Source organism: Marmota marmota, unplaced genomic scaffold, assembly GCF_001458135.2.
Source record: "Marmota marmota marmota unplaced genomic scaffold, marMar, whole genome shotgun sequence".
NCBI lineage: Eukaryota > Metazoa > Chordata > Mammalia > Rodentia > Sciuridae > Marmota > Marmota marmota.
Window position 1 is genome coordinate 7,769,465 of NW_026000223.1, and position 21,267 is coordinate 7,790,731.

General features: G+C 33.9%; 1 protein-coding gene across 7 annotated transcripts in view; it reads right to left on the reverse strand.

Moving 5' to 3' along the window:
- Positions 1 to 18,901, reverse strand: part of Nsd3 (nuclear receptor binding SET domain protein 3) — a 72,657-nt gene extending 53,756 nt beyond the window's left edge. For all 7 annotated transcript variants that reach the window (XM_048792792.1, XM_015501273.2, XM_048792789.1 and 4 more), the window contains exons 1-4: positions 17,997 to 18,901; positions 9,050 to 9,121; positions 8,438 to 8,600; positions 675 to 829 (exon numbers count right to left, since the gene is read on the reverse strand). In XM_048792792.1, the coding sequence (XP_048648749.1) occupies positions 675 to 829; positions 8,438 to 8,600; positions 9,050 to 9,121; positions 17,997 to 18,671 (1,065 nt within the window). In that variant the 5' untranslated portion in view covers positions 18,672 to 18,901. The remainder of the gene's footprint in view (positions 1 to 674; positions 830 to 8,437; positions 8,601 to 9,049; positions 9,122 to 17,996) is intronic.
- Positions 18,902 to 21,267: the final 2,366 nt, after the last annotated feature.

Consider the following 21,267-nt stretch of genomic DNA (forward strand, 5'->3'; position numbering starts at 1 on the left):
AAAAAAATAGAGGAATTATTTAACAATGCTACAGGAGGAAAATGATTAAAAATCCTTGGCAAACTCTACATTTCACTAACATGTGCTCAACATACAATTTACAGAATTGTATTAAGCAGATAGTTAAGGTTTATAAAAGTAATACGTTGTTTATATAACAATATTTTTATGTAAAACTTATTAACATACTTACAAACTTACTGATCATTTACAGTTATTAAAACTGAGCTTTAAAAAGTTAAAAATAACAAATCATTCTAACAGTTGTCTGAATTCAAGTATGAAAAATTATTCTAAATTATTAAATTCTTTAAAAATATATACTACCAGTTGTGGTGGCACATGCCCGTAATCCCAGCAACTGAAGAGGCTGAGGCAAGAGAATTTCAAGTTTGAGGCTAGCCTCAGTACCTTAGCAAGATCTTCAGCAACTTAGTGAGACCCTATCTCAAAATAAAAAATAAATTTAAAAGAGGACTATAGATCTAACTCAGTGGTAAAATGTCTCTGGGTTCAACTGTCTCTGGGTTCAACTCCCAAATTAAAGAACCTGGTACGTACCTTTGTGGGAAAGCATTTGATCAAACCCAAGGCCCTGGATTTTATCTCCAGCACCCAACCAAAAAAAAAAAAAAAATCAGACTAATAAACATATTAATAAGATACTGAGTTACCTTTTGCTTTTCAGAGTGATTGCTTGCTTGTTTGGTTGCCTCAGCCAGTAATTCTTCATATTGTTTATGACCTTTATATTCCCGTACCCGCTTTTCATGAACCCATGCCCTCTCTGGCTGGTTGCTGAAAAATTGAACATGATATTCCCGGGCACCTGTAAATAAAAATTCTTATTAATCATTTCAGAATGTAAACATCCACATACACTGCCAAAAGGACCTCTACCCCAGGTTCCTCAGTATCATTCCCATTAAAACCCAGATATTTTGAATTATCCAAAGATATATCCCAATACTTACCAATTATACAACTAATAGCTACTGTAAAAATCACTCCAAATGATTAAAATCAGTGCAGCAAGTTATAAAAGAACAAAAGCAGGAAGTCTGCTAATTATCAGATTTATTTTTATTTGCCTCCAATCTTTTTACAAACCAAGTAGGGTATAAATTAATAATGTTTCCTTCAAAAAATCTTTGAGATGTTTCCTCAGACTTTTAAAAGCCAAATACTGGTCAAGTTGTTCTTCTAAGCTAAATAAATGTGAGGCTATTTCAGGAATTCTGTGAGGTCAAAACCATTTTCATAATAATTATTTGTCTTTCTCATTATGTTGACGTTTACACTTTTGCTAGTGCAAAAACAATAGCAGAAGAGACTTCTGGCATCCTAGCACAAACAGAGACAAACAGAAGGCCCCAAACTGCACCACTGTTACTGTGTTTTTCATAGCCATAAAGTGGCACTTTTTAAAAAAAGTCTATTTATCACTGTTGAAGCGGTCCAAATTATTAATTTTACTAAATCTTGGACCTTGAATACATGCCCCTTCAATACTCTGTGTGATGAAATAAAAGAATGAATAAAACACTTTTGCAGATAGGAATATGCCTGTTGTCTTGAGAAAAGACATTAGTGTGATTGAGAAGCAGGGTGACTTGGCCATGTTTCCATAAATACTATTTTTACTAGAAAGTGTGACTGAAAGAATTATAGTAATTCAAACTTGAGTATTTGGCAGGTATCTCCTTGAAAATGATCTTTCTTACTTCAAGGAAAATAACACTATTTTGTGCCAATAATAAAATCTGATCTTTCAAGCAAAATTAGAATTCTGAAAAATTTGTCTTTGCTCCAGAGTCTGCCAGGTTCCCAATAATCAATTTTTAAAAGAATATCTATAAGGGAATGTGTCAATATTTGAAAAAGCCACATGATTCAGGAACCAAGAGTTTTTAAATGGGCAATACATGCAAGGTGTTATAAAATCATGAAAGATAAAAGATTCATACAAAGTACAAGTAAAACCAGTGAATTTTTATGTAACAAAGTACAAAAAGCTCATTGAAATTATTTCAGATTCTACATTGTAATTAACCCACCACTTGTTGAGCTTTGGTTTAATATCAAAGAAAAATATCCACAATTATCTAAAAAGGTTATTAAAATACTCTTTTTCCCTACTGAAAATTTGTTTGAGGTAGTATATTTACTGCAACCAAAACAATAAATTATGACAGAATGGAGAAGTAAGAGAATCCAGCATCTTCATTAAGCCAGAGACTAAAGAGATTTACAAAAATGTAAACAATACCACTTTTCTCATTAATATTTATTGGGAAAAAGGTTTTTCAAAAAATTTAATTAATATAAGAAAGTATTATTTTAAATAAATTAGTACATATTTTTTAAAATTTCTCAATATAAATAGTAATAGATATAACCTACAAAATTATACTTTGTATACAACCAGAGATATGAAAAATTGTGCTCTATATGTGTAATAAGAATTGTAATTCATTCCGCTGTCACATAAATAAATAAAAAAAAATCTATAAACAAAAACTTTTTGGTAAAAAGAGTCCTGGGACCAAAATACCCAAGAACTGTTGTTTAACAGCAGTGCTACACTGTGCACTGTGGCAAATGTCTATAATTCCAGCTACTTAGGAGGCTGAGGCAGGAGGATTGAAAGTTTAAGGAGGATTGCCAGCCTTGGCAATTTAGCAAGACCCTGTCTCAAAATAAAAAGGGCTACGGATGAGATGCAGTGGTTAAGCAGCCTAGGTTTAATACATGGTACCAAAAATAAATAAATGTTTAAAATTTTTTTAAAAAGGAGGCTGGGAATGTAGCTTAGTGGTTAAGCATCCTAGGGTTCAATCCCTAGTATTAAAGTCTTAGAAGCACCAGTGGTACTTTGAAAGCATGGTCCAAATAAGCCATACTGTAACAAACTAAGTAATAGAGACGACAGTAAGCATTTAGAAACTATGTTATCAATTTGATATTATCGAGACACCCAGACATAAGATCAGAGATCTTGCATTCTGTATTGGAATGGGGTGGGGAGGCTTTCATTTTTTAAAAATAAGCTTTTTTAATTTTACATAAGTATTGGTCTATGGTGTACTAAAAACTTTAAAAAGAACAAAAACTGGTCTTCTATCAGAGGTAATTTGAAAAACACTGTTCTAGAGAAAAAGTATCAAATCAATAGAAAAATGAAGGAAATGGGTCTTCTCAAGGAGTCCATGATAATTCAGGTAGGGAAAAAGACAAAACATAGATGTGACTAGAAAAACAATGCGGATAGGCTGAAAGTGTACTAATGTCATCAACTAAAATCTATTACAGTTTAGGTTTGACACATCTTATTATACACTAATGAAAAATTATCTAAGGCATTATTTTGGAAACAAATTAACATTTCATATGCAAAATAACCTAATAGGAGAGAAACACACACAACCTAGATTTCCACATTTAATCTGAGAAGAAAGAACCAAGCACAAATCTAATTATAAAAAAATCAAGGAAAATTTATCAAAAATCCAAGCAACTGGGGCTGGGGTTGTGGCTCAGCGGTAGAGCGCTCCCCTAGCACGTGCGAGGCCCTGGGTTCGATCATCAGCACCACATACAAATAAATAAACAAAATAAAGATATTGTGTCCAACTACAACTAAAAAATAAATATTAAAAAAAAATCCAAGCATCCAATTTAGGGGAGAAAAACAGAAATATAACCTAAACTAATTAGGTGAGTTTGGAGGTTAGGTGGATTGGTATAGGAAGTAGAATTAAAAGAATCTAGCACATAATCTGTTCCCAAAAGTCAGAGTTACTCATTCAGAAGCAAACATAATCCCAGTGGACTTTACAGTTAAAAACACAAAAACTAGAATTCATAGGGGACATAATATCATTTTCATCTCTATTTTCTTTCTTTCTTTTTGTGGTGCTGGGGATTGAACCCAAGCCTCTTGGCATGTGAGGCGAGCACAACTGAGCTATATCTCCAGCCCTTCATCTGTATTTTCAACTCTTCCATTGAATTACTTACTTTAGAGGAAGAAGGTCAGACAATTTGCCTATTTGTTAGTGCTTCTTTTTTTGTAACTAAAAATTATAAGAGGGAAACAAAAACCTAAAGACACGAAAAACAAAAAAAACAAGCAAATCTGTTTCTGAATAATGAACTAAATTTTCTACAGAAAAATGTAAAAAAACCTTTTTAGGGAGGAATACTGAGAACTGAACCCAGGTGTACTCCACCACTGAGCTATATGCCCAGCCCTTTTTTATTTTATTATTTTGAGACAGGGTCTTACTAAAGTTGCTAAGGCTGGCCTCAAATTTGGCCTCCTCCTGCCTCAGCTTCCCAAATCACTGGGATTATAGGAGAATGCTACGGTGCCCAGCAAGGAAATGTTTTTATATAAGAAAAATAAGGCAGGGCTGGTGTTGTAGCTCAATGGTAGAGCACTTGTCTAGCATGTGTGAGGCATTGGACTTGATCCTCAGCACCATATAAAAATAAATAAACAAAATAAAGGTATTGTGTCCATCTACAACTAAAAAATATATATTAAAAAAAAGAAAAAGAAGGCAAAGATAAAGCCATTTAGTTTTAAACTTAAAAAATATTGCTGGGGTTAAAAGTAAAAATAGAACTAGAGATATGAAAAATTGTGCTCTGTATGTGTAATAAGAATTGTAATGCATTCCGCTGTCATATATAAATAAAAAATAAGTTACTTAATGCACTTTGTTAATTTTAATAATTGTTTTATAATTTTTAAATACTGTTATAAATTTTTTTTAAATGTAGTTTTACAAATTATTACTGCAAACTACTCTCTATTTTCAAGCAGTAGACATGAAATACTTTATAAATAAAAGCAAATTATTTAGTAAAAAAAAGTAAAAATAGGTATCATGTAATACTAATTAAAATTCTCAATAAAAATCTTTATTTACATATCTATTAATTATACAAACAGAAAAGAAATTACCTCCAAACTTTTAATTATAGTTACATATTCTGACACTTTGAAGTTGAGAGTATGTGCATCCCCCCCCCACACACACACACATACACAGGCTTAAAAAACTTTTATTAAAGTACAATATGTACAGAATAGTGCACAAATCTTAAGCGTACATATACTGAATTTTCACAAACTGAGCACACTCATATAGTCAGCACCTATATCAAGAAGTGGAGGGGAATAGAAAAGACAGTAGAATTACTTGGTCATAACTTTCCTAGCCTTGTATTTATATATATGACAAGGGTAACTCCATATCATGTATGAATGACCATAAGAGTGGGAATCTAATAGAATAAGATAATGCATATTCTGCAAAAATATATTCCACTGTCATGTATAACTAAAAACAAAATAAATAAAATGAAACAAATGAAGTGGAAAATGCCAAGCGATCCTCAGAAAGTTCCTTTTGTGGCCCCCTTCTAGTTACTATCCAACTCCCCTTCTGTGCTTTGTTTTTTCCACTTCACATGTCTATTTAGCATACTATATATTTTAGTTATTTATCTTATTTACAATCTGTCTCTTCAACCAGAATGTAAATATCATGAGGGGAGGGATTTTTGATCCATTTTTTCAAGTGCTATTTCTCCATCTCCTTAAGCTATGCCTCACATGTAGTCATTACTCTAAATATTTGTGATCAAATATTTGTGTAAATATTCATGGAGCAAATGAATGAAACTCTGAAAAAAATACTAAATAAAAACCTATCTGTCAATAAGTAAGTGGATAAAGAGAACATGCTATATCATGCAATGGAATATTATTCATCTACCCCCGTATATACTTGTTAGGTTTATTGAACACAATATTTTCAAAAGCAGAAAAAGCGTTTAATTTTTAGCTTTTAAACTTAAAATGAGACCTAAACAATGAAATACAACTGAAAATAGAAATGTTATCCAAACACCTTTCAACATGGTCTTGCAAAGAATTTTTATTATTTTTAATGGTATGCAAAACCATTAAATACACTTCCAAGACTAAGAATCTAGTAACAATGATTACTAATAACAATATGGAAACCAACAATTACTATATATGAGATGAAGAAAAAAATTTATAAAATAGCTCAGATAATAAGCAACACAAAAGCTTCCCAATCATCAGGTATGAAACATAATCAACAAAATTTTTTATGTTGTGTTTTTTGGTTTTTAGAAAAACTGTCAGGAAATTACTTCCTTTAATATCCTACAAAGCCATATGAGAGCATACTATTTGATGATAAAAAGGGATAAAGTACTGATACATGCTAAAATATGGATATATGGATATACCTCAAAATCATGCTTGGTGAAAGAAGTCAGATAAATAGGTAAATCTATAGAAAGGCAGTAGTTACTCATAGCATAGGACTGGGGGTGGGGTGTGACAACAAATGGATATAGAATTTCTTTTGGGGGGTGATAAAAATATTTTTTAAATTAGATTATGGTGATGGCTGTACAACTCTTTGATGTACTAAAAATCATTGAACTGCACCCTTCAAAGGGATAAATTTTGTGGTATGTGAATTATATCTCAACAAGACAAAAAGAACATTTTAGATTTTTATCAAAATATGCATTCTTTTTTAATGTAAGTTCTCAGATTGCTGGTGGTAATAATAAACAAAATCAGTTTTTCTGGCATTAAAGTTAGGAGACTGCCTAGGGGATACTAGACTGGATTAGTTTTCATTAATATAACTAAGTCTAAATACTTCCTTTAAAATACAGATGAGGCATAAATTGTGCTCTCATTTGTATCTCATAAAAAAAGCTGAAATCAGAAGATTTTCATAAAGAAATTAAATGTGAAACATTTCAAAAGAATGTTCCCTTGAGGTGAGAACTGAAGAGCCATCACTCTCTTAGGATACAATTTTTGAGAGTATTCTGGAGGCCCAGATAGGAACAGGAATTGTTTTATTTTAGAAGACTTGGCTTTCTTAGAGAATCCTATCTTTTCTTCCCTACTCATAGAATCATGGGTTATTAGAGGTGTGAGGTGCTTCAGAGATACTGTTCCAATACCCTTCTTATATAAACACATGAACAACAATTGCCTCCCCCAAATTCTATCAACTATGACAGGATAAATTCAAGAGATTTCCCTCTGACATCTAAGTAATGTTCAATAGTAGGGGTTATAGAAAGAGATTTCTTTGAGACTCATCTGAAACATAGGACATAATACTACATACTTCATAGTGTTGAGGCTGTAAGAATTGCATAAAGAAAACACATGAAAAAAAGTAGACACTTAACAATGCTGGTTTTTCACTTCTGCCACACTAACACTTCTATTCTCCCAACTTTTAATCAGCACATAATACTGACAAGATGAAAAATGGTCAAGACACATTGCTTGCTATATGCAGGCAGATTCTGGCCTACATAGCAAAGTTTCATGGATATGGCTGATGGTGTTACAAACCTGATATACCAGACTTAAGTGGACCCCCCCCCACCCCGGTCTTTCTTAATAGAACCAACAGAACTTTCTTTAAGTGAAAGAAAAAAAATTAGGTGCAAAGCAGTCATAGACAATGAGGAACTCAACACACAACTAGAGCGAGTTCACAAAGCAAATATCCAGGAATAAGTTCTGAGCTCAAACATTCCTTGGGTTACAAAGCTAGTCCCTTCCTAATGCTACAATCTTAGGAATCTAGTCCATATCATGTTTTGGTTAAAAGAGAGAGAGAGAGACAGAGAGAGAGAGAGAGAGAGAGAGAGAGAGAAGTGTAAATACATTTTTCTTAATTTTTGACATTCTTAAAATTCTATGTTATATATAGACAGATTTAAGCTATGCTTCTATGTAATACCAAACATATAGGGAAGCCACAGTAAATTTACAGATTCAAAAATGGAGCAGAGAAGGGAAAAAGCATCCTGCAAAATTTATCGGGTTGAAAAGTACTTGTCTGGGTAAAAAATAGTACTATGTATAGGAGAAAATGATGGAAATAAAAATGTTCAAAGAAGACTTGGCCCATACCTGTCTCAGCTATTCAAGAGGCTAAGACAGGAGGATTGCAAATTTGAGGCTAGTCAGGGCAACTAAGCCCAGAGTCTGCCTCAAAAATAAAAAGGGGTAGGTATGTAGCTCAGTGGTGGGGTGTATGCCAGCCTTAGGTTCACTCCTTACTATTTCAAAATAAATTAATTAAAAAAAAATTTAAAAAGGGTGTGAGAGATATTATAAGCAAATGAAGCTATTATAAGGGAAAATAAGGACTACATCAGTTATAGAGGATTTCTGCAAGTTAAGATGACCATAATTATTCCACTGGTTACCAAAAACTAATATACATAAATATATTTTTAAAGCAGATTATACATTACACATATATTCTTATATTCACATACATTTAAAATTCACTTTTATTTACTACCAACTTTCTATTTAATATCTATTTATGTAATTTCTTACCTCTTGTATTAATTTTGGTATGAACCTCAAGCTGGGGATCACTTGAAACCATACAAGGCCACCAAGGATAGGTTCCCACCTTGGACCACACAAGATCTCCAACCTGGAACTTAACACCAGTGGATACTTCTGTTGTTGGAACAGAAGATAGTACTGGCTGAATCTACAGGAAAAGGTCACAAAACTCCCATCAGAAATTTTTCTTTAAAAAAGAAACCTTATACTATGTAAGGTACCTTAAAAATGCTAACAATGTAAAATTTATCTTCAATTATACTTTTATCTGATACCTGCTACCTATAACTACCAAGGAGAAGAAGAAAGAGGGAAAAATTAATAAGCCTCAAATATTAAAAATAAGATGGAAGGCTTCTGTTGCTAAATTGCTGATAAGGCATCTTGAGGATTTATTTGAATAATAAAAAAATTGATGACAGTTTTTAAATGGAAAATAATGCACTGTAAATATCTATCTCTTAAACGAGCTCTGAGATTTATTTCAGTATACTTTCTGAAATAAAGAAGAAGGGAACTGTATTACAATTAACTGTGTTACTTTCACATTCTTCTTACACCACAGCTGGTCAGACAGTATTGGACAAAGTAACTCACCGGGGTGGCTTCTTTGAGTACTGGCTCTTCTCTTGTTTTTTCAGGTATGGTGTCCACCCTCTCATTTGGTCTCTAGGTGAAAAGCCATAGAGGAATAGAATAAAGTGGCAGTAAACCAAAGAACGGTGACTTAAAGAAAAAAAAAAATCAACTAAATTGTTTTTTGTTTGTTTAATTCTATCAGATTGCAGGGAAAAAAGGGGAACTCTGAAATTGCTCAGAAAATGTAACCTGGAACTTTTCTGGACAGCAATTTGGTAATATATGTAAAAATCCTTAAACTTTTAAGTCTCTGAACCAGCAAATCTATTTCTAAAAATGTATATTGAAAAAGTACCGAAAGGTGCAAAAAATATATGAGTAGGTATATAAATAGGGTGCATATTAAAGAGCAACAAAATAGAAACAATGTAAATGTTTGAAAAATGTAGAATTAAATAAATTACAGTATAGATTAAGAGAATATCAATATATTTTAAATAACATTAACTATGTTATTTTAAAAACAGTAAATTGCAAAGTAGTCTGAATATAATAATTCTAATCTTGAAAAAATAATCTTTTTATCTACACAGAAAAAAGACTCAAAGGATAAAAATGGTTACTATCAGGTAATAAAATATTTGGAGGATGCTTTCAATATTTGTTAAATTGCTTCTAATAAACATCACATTACTTTTCTAATCATAAGCCCCACAAATGTTATTTAAAAATGAATTTCTATGAGGCAACTTGGAAATGGGTATAAAAACTCAAAATATGTATACTCTTCAATTTAGCAATTACATTTTAAAAACTTAACTACAGAAATAAAGTAAGAAAATCTTACCAGAGGAATGCTAACTACAATATTATTTCATGCCAGTGATCTATACATCTAGCAACATCTTCCATTCTTCTATTTTAAAATTGCTTATATGTTTTGAAAATATTTCGTGCAATGTATACCCAATCGCTAACAGTAATTATCTTGGGAAATAATGAAGAAGGCTCTTTCAAACTTTTTTATCATCTACATTTTCTGTAAAAAGCGAACTATTTCTACAATTTAAAATATTTTTGGTCTCTCATTTGTCAGAGAACAGAATTCAGATAGCTCAAGAAGAGGGCATAAAGTAAATGGATGAAACTGGAGAATAGTATGCTAAGTGAAATAAACCAATCCCCAAAAAACAAAGGCTGAATATTCTCTCTGATATGAGGATGCTAACACAAATAAGGGGGACAGGTAGGGAAGAATGGAAATCCTATAGATTAAACAAAGGGGAATGAAGGAAAGGGAGGGGGAATAGGGAATACAGTAGAACAGGAAAGACAGTAGAATGAATTGAACATTATTTTCTTATGTTCACACATGAATATACAACCAACTCCACATCATGTATAACCACAAGAATGGTAAGTTATACTCAATGTATATATGTCAAAATACATTCTACTCTCATGTATAACTAAAAAGAATAAAAAATAAAAATAAATAAATTGGCAACCTCAGTGACATGTACACAAGTTTAAAAAAAAAGAAGAGGGCAGATATATTAAATAAGGTCTTAATTCCACTAAAAGAACATAGTTACTTCTACTTAAAATTTTCATTCTCAATTATTTTAAGACATTTAAGGCACTGTTGTAAAAGCAAAGGTTTATTAAATAAAAGAAGTACAAAAAGGTTTTTAACTGTTAGGACAATGGTATTTTATGAATGTTAGGCTAAAATCCCAAACCGCAAGTATCAATATTCACTCAAAAGTGCAGATGAAGCTCTAGTAACAGTATTAGAATCCAGGCCTCTAAACTGTTAGAAACAAACAGATGTGGTGTTGACCTCAAGAAACTTACAGATACATAGGAAAGACAGAAATTAAACAAACAGAAACACAGACATTCACTTAGGAAGTAAGAGCTATTTAGAGAGAGAATGGTGTGTGTGTGTGTGTGTAGATCAGGAAAGACCTTTCTACTAAAGTTACAATCTGAGAATCAAAGGAGGAATTAGTTTAGTCAAAAACTGGGGGAAAGAACACTGGAGGAAAAAGGAGTAATGTATAAGGTACCTAAAATTAAGAAGGTCACAACTAATGACCTAATTGCCAGAGGAAGAGAGAGCTTGCAAAATTAAGAGTGGAGAGGCAGATTAGAATATAAGGTCTTTGTAAACCATAGTAAAGTGTTTGGATCCTATCTTAAGTGCAATGAAAAGCCATTCAAGAGATGTAGGTAGATGAATAACAAATACCAATTTATGTTTTAAAAAGAACCTGCCATGCATGGTAGATGCGGCATGCCTATAATCTCATCTACTTTGGAGGCTGGGGCAAGAGGATTACAAGTTTGAGACCAGCCCAGACAACTTAATACAACCTCATCTCGAAATAAAAAATAAAAAGAGTTGGGGACTCAGTGGCAGAGCACCCCAGGGTTCAATTTTCAGTACTGCCCCAAATAAAAATAAACAAAAGATCCTGTTGGTTGTTAGGTAGTGAGTATTTTGGAAGAAAGAGGGAAAGCAGAATGTTTTAATTAGGAGTCCTTGCAGTCTTCCAGGTTAAAAAGATAGTGGCAGTTGGCTGAGAGGCACAAAATTAGCTATGTTGGTTACTTTCATAGTGGTACCATAAATATCTATTGAGAGTTGCTCATTGAGTAAAGAAAGAAAAATATGTTCAAATGGAAAAAAAATTTTTTTGATCACTAGTATATAATGAAGCGGTTTAGAACTACTGCCCATGTTTGCATAGGTTTATTCAATAGCTTCATTTTAATCTATAGACAGCTTAAGTCTTCGCCTTAGCTCCTCATTCCAACCAAGCTACAGCAGGAAGACAGGGCAACCTGAAGAACAGGTAACTGTGAAAACGAGGCTCCCTCCACCACACATTGAATCTTCATGAGGTCTAAAGGGAAGGGTCTCTAGGCCTCATTTTAAGGGCAAATAGATAAGAAGTGGCTAATCTTTATCATACAACAGAAGACTATCATGGCAAGAACTGATCTGAAAACCATTAACATTTTTTCCCTTTCTGGATTAAAGACAGAATTTCCTTCAAAATCTTCTTATTCAAATGCATTATCTTTTTTGTTTTGTGGGTTTGTTCCAGATTGCTGGTGCTTCATTCAGACTGATTTGAAATGCTGTCAAAATCACTTTCAAAGAACTGAAACTTTCATAGTCATTTTTAAAAGAAAGGTGACAAGAGAAAGAAAACCCAATAAGATTTACTCTAAGTTTTCTTATATAAACAAGAGAGGGAAAAGAAGTCAAATAAAGACGGTGCAAGATAGAGAGTAAACATGCATAAAATGGGGGCTGGGGTTGTGGCTCAGGGGTAGAGTGCTTGCTTAGCATGTGTGAGAAACACTGGTTTCAATTCTCAGCACTACATAAAAATAAATAACATTACGGTACTGTGTCCACCTACAACTAAAAATATTTTTAAAAATAGCATAAGATGTGATAATGCATTTGCAAAACAAATATCCAGTAGGCATTTGGAGATCTTTGGGGCTCAAAGGAAGATTAAGATAAACCAAGTATAGCAGAGGGTCACAGACCCAAGAAGAGAAGCTTTTATGAAGAAATGGACAATGGAAGTCAAATCCTGAGTAAAAATAATAACAATAAAAATAATGAATCAGAAAAATGCCAAAAGATAAAATAGTTCTGAATCTATTACAGCTGTTACAAAGATAAGGGAGGTTTAAATAACGTGAATGTTAGGAAGAGAAATCATCAGAGAAAATGATGACTGTGAATTAGCTCTTCTTTTTTTTAATATTTTATTTTTTAGTTGTAGATGGACACAATATCTTTATTTTATTTTTATGCGGTACTGAGGATAGAACCCAGGGCCTCTCACATGCTAGGCGAGCGCTCTGCTGCTGAGCCACAACCCCACCCCAAATTAGCTCTTCTTTATGTTCAATTCGTATTAATTTTATTTGTATTCTTTAAATTTTTTTGTAGTTATAGATGGAAAACATGCCTTTATTTTTTTATTTTATTTTTATGTGGTGCTGAGGACTGAACCTAGTGCCTCACACATGCGAGGCAAGCACTCTGCCACTGAGCTATAGCTCCAGCCCTATTTGTATTAATTTTAAATTTACAAGTTTATGTGTATACATGACTTTAAAAATATATTTATTTATTCCACATGGAAAGACCTATTGTCCAGAAAAGAATTACAGTAAAGTTTCTTACTATCTCTCTTTTTTTTGGTGGGGCTGGGGACTGGACTAAGGGCCTCACACATACTAAAAAAGCACCCTCCCACTTAGCTACATCTCTATTCCTTTTTATTTTAAAATTTTTTTGGTAATGGGGATTGAACCCAGGGATGCTGAGTCATATCCCCAGCACTTTTTATTTGTTTGTTTTGAGACAGGGTCTCACTAAGTTGCTGAGGCTGGCCTCAAATTTGTGATCCTCCTGCCTCAGCCTCCCAAGTCAATGAGATTACAGCATGTGCCACTGTGTCTGGCTACTTTATTTTTATTTTTGAGAAAAGGTCTTGCTATGTTGCTGAGGCTGGCCTTGAACTTTCAATTTTTTTGCCTCAGCCACCTAAATTGCTGGGATAACATGTGCCACTGAGCCTGGCTAAAGACTGTTAAACAAGAAAAAATTATATTAAGAGAATAGCTATAATAAATTACATTATCCTAAATATTTCTTTTAAAAATTTCTGGTTTGGTAATTGTATTAAAACCTAAGACCCAGAAATTTGGGAGGCTGAGGCAAGAAGGATCACAAGTTCAAGGCCAGACCAGGTAATTTAGCAATACCCTGTTTCAAAGAGTGCTCCTTGGTTCCATCCCCAGTATCGCTAAAACAAAATAAAACATTCATTAAAATCACTAAAATGCATCAAATCTGGCAGAATTTTAAGCTCTCCTACATAATTTTCAAGAATATTAAACAAAATCATATTCCCTAGAAAGAACAGAAAACTAACATCTTTCCAAATTGGAAAAAAAAATTGAGGCAATGAATTGTGCATTTTTCTTTAACTTTATGAATACCAAGATTCATAATGTTAAAAGCAAAAAATGTGGAATTCGGTGTGGTAGTGCATCCCAATAATCCCAGTGACTTGGGAGACTGAGACAGGAGGATTGCCAGTTCCAGGCCAGCTGGGCAACTTAATACTTGCATTTGCCATCATGTATAACAAATTAGAATAAATAAATAATTTTTTTAAACGGGAGAAGGAGAAGGGGAGGAGGAGGGAAGAAGGAAAGTTAGGGAGATGTGGCTTAGTATTAGAGAGTCCCTGGGTATAATCCCCAGTACTACAAAAATAAATAAATACATATGTTAATAAACAAAAGCAAAGAACATGTCCAAAAGGAACATTTTGTATGTAAATATTTTCTACAAATTTTGAGGCCTAATACTCTGAAGATAGTGAAATGAACCTCTAACTTAGTGTTAATGAGACTGATCCAACCAGACTTGGAAATGGCAAGCTAAGAGTTAATGAGACTGGTCTTGAAGTGTTAAGGAGACCAATGAATGTTTGAATAGAGCCTACACTAAAATGCCTGAGGCATTACACCTGCCAAGGAGAAGAAGTGCAGAAACATCTCCACATGTTTCTAATTTGGTGGGAGGAAAAACAGCTAAAGCTGATTTTTAAAATATACAATTTCAGTTGTGATCTCAGGTCTCCCGCTGCCTAGATGTTTGGACACATTTTCATTGTTGAGAAGACATACTTAAGGTTGTTCCAAGTAATAGCTGCCCAAGCAGCTCAGAACTGGGAGGAAGTATGTACACATCAAGTACTGAGAAAAAAAGTTGTGTGTTAAATTTTTTAAAAATATTTTTTAGTTGTAGATGAACACAATCTTTATTTTATTTATTTATTTTTATGTGGTGCCTACAATTGAACCCAGTGCCTAACTCACTGAGGCAAGTGCTCAACCACTGAGCTACAACTGGAGCTCCTGTGGGTTAAATCTTCAAGTGTATCATTTTGATTACTAAAAAAAGAACCTATTAGTAGACTTTTAAGGAACAACATCAACCAGAAAGAAAAGATTATGTTGCATGCATGTATAAATATTTCACAACAAATCCCACTAATATATATAATTATAATCTACCAACAAAAATAATTTTTGAAAGGAAGGAAGGAAGGAAGACAGACAAGAAGAAGCAAATCCAGCTCCAGGACAATTATTTCAGGCTTTTTCTCCAGGCCTACAGTTCTAAGTAGGTTTTGCTTCTCTGAAGCATCTAGGAGAGAGGAGCTGTCCAGTGGAATCAGCAGATGCTTCTCTGAGCTTCCCTTTACTTCTAAGCCCCCTACATTGCTTAACACAAGTACTAGGTCCTCCAGGTACAAACTAGGAAGCATAAGGGAATCAAAAAACACAAAAACTGTCCTGGGGAAGGAGTATAGATGTTCATATTAAGGATGCCAAATTTTAAAACACACAAAGTTACAAAGCAGATTAATCATTGCTCAGCTTTAGTCACCTACTTAGTTTAGCAAAAGCAGAACACAAGATAAGCAAGAGCCTTGGGAGCTCTGGCTTTGAAGTTCTATGGTCGGATGAAGGACAACTTTTATGGTACCTACTTCTTAAGCTTACAATTGCCCCTATGTGTGATAAAATTTCAATTTATCAAAATTGGATCTTTAATTTTTTTTTTAAAGGAGGGAAGGAAAGAGGAAAAAAGAGGGAAGGAAGAGGCAGAAGATAGCACAAGGAAAGGGGGTAAAAGAGAAGATTAAAAAAAACTTTGAATTTCCCCCCAAAATTCCATGTTCAGGCAATGGTTTTAGTAATATTGAGTGCAATCAATACCATTTTCTACCTCTATATCTTGGGTCAAATTGATGTTGCTTTACTCCAAGATATTTTAAGATCCTAAATAATTAAATATTAAATTGTGCTCAGCAGGATTTTACTAAAACTCTTAAATTGTATCTAAACATTCTAATCCATGGATACCACAGTTAAATGAAGGTTTAAGTGATATAAAGAGCTAGGCATAGCAGATATCCAACAAGACTGAATTGATTTTAGAATCTGACTGTAAAGTGACTTCTAGAACCATCACTGCACTGAATTTTTCCTGGATTCTAATAAAGCAGAAAATAGTTATGAAAAGAATAGACTATTTTATCTTGCCTCTGTAGGTTCCAGCCCTTTTTCTATTTTGAGATATATTTTTTTAACTAACTTTATCAATAAAGGCAAAAAGTCTAGCCTAATAAATAAAACTGGTTGGTCCCCTATTTGCCAGATTCTCTAGAGCAAAACCAAGACAAGGCAGCAAGACAGTCTCCAGGCAATAATCAAATCCAGGATTCATGCATTTTGTGATGTCCTGAAGCCACAGTGCATCACATGTCTCTTCACTGCAGATCTAGGTAAGAAATGCTGCTGTGAACATGTTCAGAGGGCACAAAGTTGACTTTTCTCCTTCCATTTATTCATTTACTCAATATGCAGTCAATAAAAAACATGAGTTAGGTTCAGTAGTAGGTATCTGGTAAATGACAAAAGAACCCAACAGGCATTTCAGAAATTATGTTTCAAAGTCTTTCATCTTAGAGATGCAGAACTCTTTACCTCATTACCTAGTTTTATTTTCTTCATAGTATTTGACACTTTCGAAACATATGGAGCTATGTATATGTGGATTTATGTATTTTCCAGTCCCTCACACTGTAATATAAGCACCCTGAGAACAGGCATCTCTGTTTTTCACTCACTACTATATCTTCAATTCTCAGAATGGGGCCTAGCAGACAGTCAATCAATGTGTTCAATGAATAAGTAAGAAAATGAGAAAACATTTTGAAATGACACACTTGGGCTTCTGATAGAACCATTGTGACCTTTACTCCAGAAAAAGATCACATTTCAGTTGTACAAAGAAAAGATCAGTTTGTAAGAAAACAAACTTAACTTGCTTAGGTATATCAAATATAAAAAGCAAATAACGGTCACAAAAATAAACATTAGTTTCTTTGCAAATCAATGTCTAGGAAACATTTACAATTCATATCATGAACTCTTCATTCAAGTTAGAATTAATTAGCTACATACTTTCTAATATTATATCATTGCTATGAAACTTCAAATATTAAAAAATTCGACAACATGCATCTTAAGTTATCCATGAAGGATGTTTTATAAATAATATTCAACCTGAAGTTTTAACCAATATATATCAATACAAACTCTGATTTTTTTGGGGTGGGGAGGGCACCAGGAATTGAACTCAGGAGCACTCAACCACTGGGCCACATCCTAAGCCCTAGGTTCTCAATGAGTTGCTTAGCTCCTGACTTTTGCTGAGGCTGGCTTTAAACTCGCCATCTTCCTGCCTCAGGCTCCCGAGCTGCTGGGATTACAGGTATAGGCCACCACCCCTGGCTCCATGAACAGATTTCAATAAAAAGAATTCTATTATATCAGCTTATTTTGTAGCAAACACATTAGCAATGAGTGTTAAATACAAGTTGTATCAGCAAAAGTTGGTCCAAAATAAATGAAAAATGTGTTTCTCGTAAACTTTCCTTTTCATCTTCAAAAACCAGGAGTTTACCATAAGCAAGTAAAAATAACTGAGGCTTCTAAGATAAAGAAACACAAACAAAATTCTTGGTGTATATGCTTTTAAAATATTTCTTTAATGAAAGCCATTTTTTTTTGTGTGTGTGTGTGTGGTGCTGGGGATTGAACTCAGGGCCTTGTGCATGCAAGGCAAGCACTTTGCCAACTGAGCTATATCCCCAGCCCCCATTCATTTTTTTCAACAAATATTTATTAGCATCTATTATAACATCCCAAGTACCTTGCTGGGGATTTCAGAGAAGTTACCAGAGATGTTCAAATTTGAAGAGATTCAAACTAAAAAAGATGTCTTTGATTTCCAGTAAATGTGAAAGATTAAAAAAATTTTCAAAAAGATGTTTCAACTTACATTTTGCTCCTCTGGTTCTAATTTGGGGATTTTGTGTGACTTGCGTTCCTCAGATCTAGATGAGTCATGCTTGTTGCTCTTTTTCCTCTTTTCTTTTCTGCTTTCATGCTTTGACTTTGTGTGCTCGCTCGCCTGTACTTCATTTAAAAGGTCTCCACAAAGGGAAGACTCAAACAATTCCCTGCCATTCTGGATAGTTTTGGTTATTTTTAGTTTAATTTCAGGTGAGCCAGTCTTCTTTGGAATCACAGTTTGTGGTACCGAAGGAGGAGGTGGTAGCTGTGGAGGGGAAGGTTTATCCAGAATTTCATGTGGTCTTGTGTTTGGAATTTCTGAATGATAATAGTCAGTGGGGCTAAAGTTTCTAACTGCACCAAAGCCATTGGCTGACCCATTGGGATACTGATTATATGACTGGTATTTGGTTTGAGGTTCATACATGCTGATTGATGGTGGGTAGCCATTTGTGAGTGGAGGAAGGTCTTCTGTTGTAGGTGGATACTGAAAGCCTTGCTGCAAGGTAGCTTCATACGGTGTTTGGCCACCATCTTCAACAATATCACTGTTGTTATCAAAGGCATCCTCCTGGCGGATGTTGGCGGAGTCAATGAGTTGAGGTGGTTGCTGAATTGTGTTTCCCATGATCCCTTGCATGAAAGAGAAAGAGAAATCCATTGTTCTGCTCCAGCATCCTTAACTTTCCCTTTCTCTCATCGGGCCTGAAGTTATAAAAGAAGGGATTAAAATGTGTTAGTATCCTCATAGGCAGGAGGCTAATCAATTGAGAAAGGTTTAAACCCAATGTTTCAAACCTAATTTTCATATCCAGATGTGAATAGACAGATAGATGATATAAGTATCACACAGATCAAATTTTATCTTAAATGTTTGTCTATTTAAAACTCCTGGTCTGGGGTTGTAGCTCAGTGGTAGAGCACTTGCCTAGTACACGTGAAGCACTGGGTTCAATCCTCAGCACCACATAAAAATAAATGACTAAAATAAAGCTATTGTGTCTACCTAAAACTAAAAAAAAATATATATATATAAAAAAAAGCAAAACTCTTGACTACCTTCACAACAACTTTGGCAACAAATTTTTACCCTCTGCAAACAGGCATTTTTATTTGAGACTTGTTGTCCTAACATTCCTTTCTTTTCCCAAGTTTTAGATTATTAAGTCCCAGTTAAAATTGGTATTTGCCAAACAAGCAGTGTCCTGACACATATAAATAGCTGCCATTCAAGATTTCTTAAAATTCACTAATGATTTGTTCAATTTCTGTTATTATAAAAATGAAATCTTATTTCAAATATTTTAATATAAAAGTAAAAAGACTAATTCCATATCGTTCCCACTCTTCTATGCCATAGACAATCACTGTAAACACTTTTGGTGGGCATTCAGCCACATCTTTCTCTATAATATTTACATATAATTTAAAAATAGGCTTACTTAATAACATATCCTAGATGTATTTTATACTGGCATGTATAATTTTCATACATATTTCATCCTTTAAAGGGCTGAATAATAAACAAGTGTGATATCACTATCATGTCTTCAACTGTTTGTATACTGAAAATCAATTAGTTGCTCATAACAGGCCTATGGAAAACATTCTTAAAACTACATTTTTGTGCCTATATGTATTCCTATAGAACAGATCTGAAATTTTGATAATATACTGCAAAACTGTTCTGTTGGCTGTATTATTTCAGTTTATACTCATACCAGTAGCATACGAGAATGCCTAATTCTCTACATTCTTGCCATTGTCTAGTTGTTTTTAATAAGTGGTATATATAGCAGTATCATCTGGAGTTACTTTTAGAAAATGCACATGTTAGGGTCCATCTTCTTAAGATTTTGATTCAATAAATCTGGCCAGGGGGGGCTGGGATTGTGGCTCAGTGGTAGAGTGCTCGCCTAGCTTGTATGAAGCCCTGGGTTCGAACCTCAGCACTACATAAATGTAAAATAAAGATACTGTGTCCACCTAAAAAAATAAATAAATATAAAAAAAATCTGGACAAGGAGGCCAAGCATGAGTATTTTAAGACTATATCCCAAACTGGGTGTGCTGGGGCACACCTATAATCCCAGTGATTCAGGAAGCTGAGGCAGGAGGACTGTGAGTTTGAAATCAGACTCAGTAATTAGGGAGGCCCTACCCAATTTAGTGAGACCCTGTCTCAAAAGAAAAAATTAAAAAGAGCTGGGGATGGGGCACAGTGGTTAAGCAAGCATCCCTGGGTTCAATCCCCTAGTGCCAAAGGGAAAAAAAATTAAAATAAAAAGACCATATCCCAGCTGATTCTTATGCACATCTTTTGTTGGATACTAGTATTATAATCTTTGCATTTAGCAACTGTATTATATTCTCAAAACTATTGCTTCTAAGGATGCCCACATTATGTAACAATGTTATAATATAGATAAGCATCTGCTATAAGACACCCTACTTGTCATGAAGTATGATAAATCCACATCTCAAGACAGAGGATTAATGGACTGCTCATTTATTATTCTATTATTTTCTTCTACAGAACTCTAAAGCAGGGAGAATAGACAGGTTTTTTACTACTGTATCAACTCTGATGACAGCTGCTTATAATATAGTGATGAAGGAATCTGAGACCACATACCAGGTCAATTCTGTGACTGATTAATGCCACCATATTGGGTCTAGCAAGATTTATTTTTGTAATGATAAAGCAACTAATCCAAAACAGCAAAGGAAAGAGGGACACACAACTTGACAATACACTTTTGAGGTATATCCATTCAATTTTAAAGCTATTAATTATTTTTCTGTGAGCAAACAAATGATTTTACAGGTTCCAAAATTGCAATAAGAAGGCATACAAGATGGGGCTGGGGATGTGGCTCAAGCGGTAGCGCGCTCGCCTGGCATGCGTGCGGCCCGGGTTCGATCCTCAGCACCACATACAGACAAAGATGTTGTGTCCGCCAAATACTAAAAAATAAAAAAAAAATTAAAAAAAAAAAAAAAAAAAGAAGGCATACAAGAAAAAAAAAAAATCAAACTCCTGGAACTGCTCTACATTAAGGAAGAGGCAAAGGGTGGGGAATAGACAGACAGCATTATTTTTTTTTAGTATCTACTATGGTCCAGGTAATTTAGACTTATCTCAACTAACCCTCATAATTACCCATAAGAGAAATATTGTGATTTCTGATTCATACATTAAAGAAAGTGACAATTAGAGGGATTAGGGGCTGCTTAAACCATAAAGCATGTCTGAC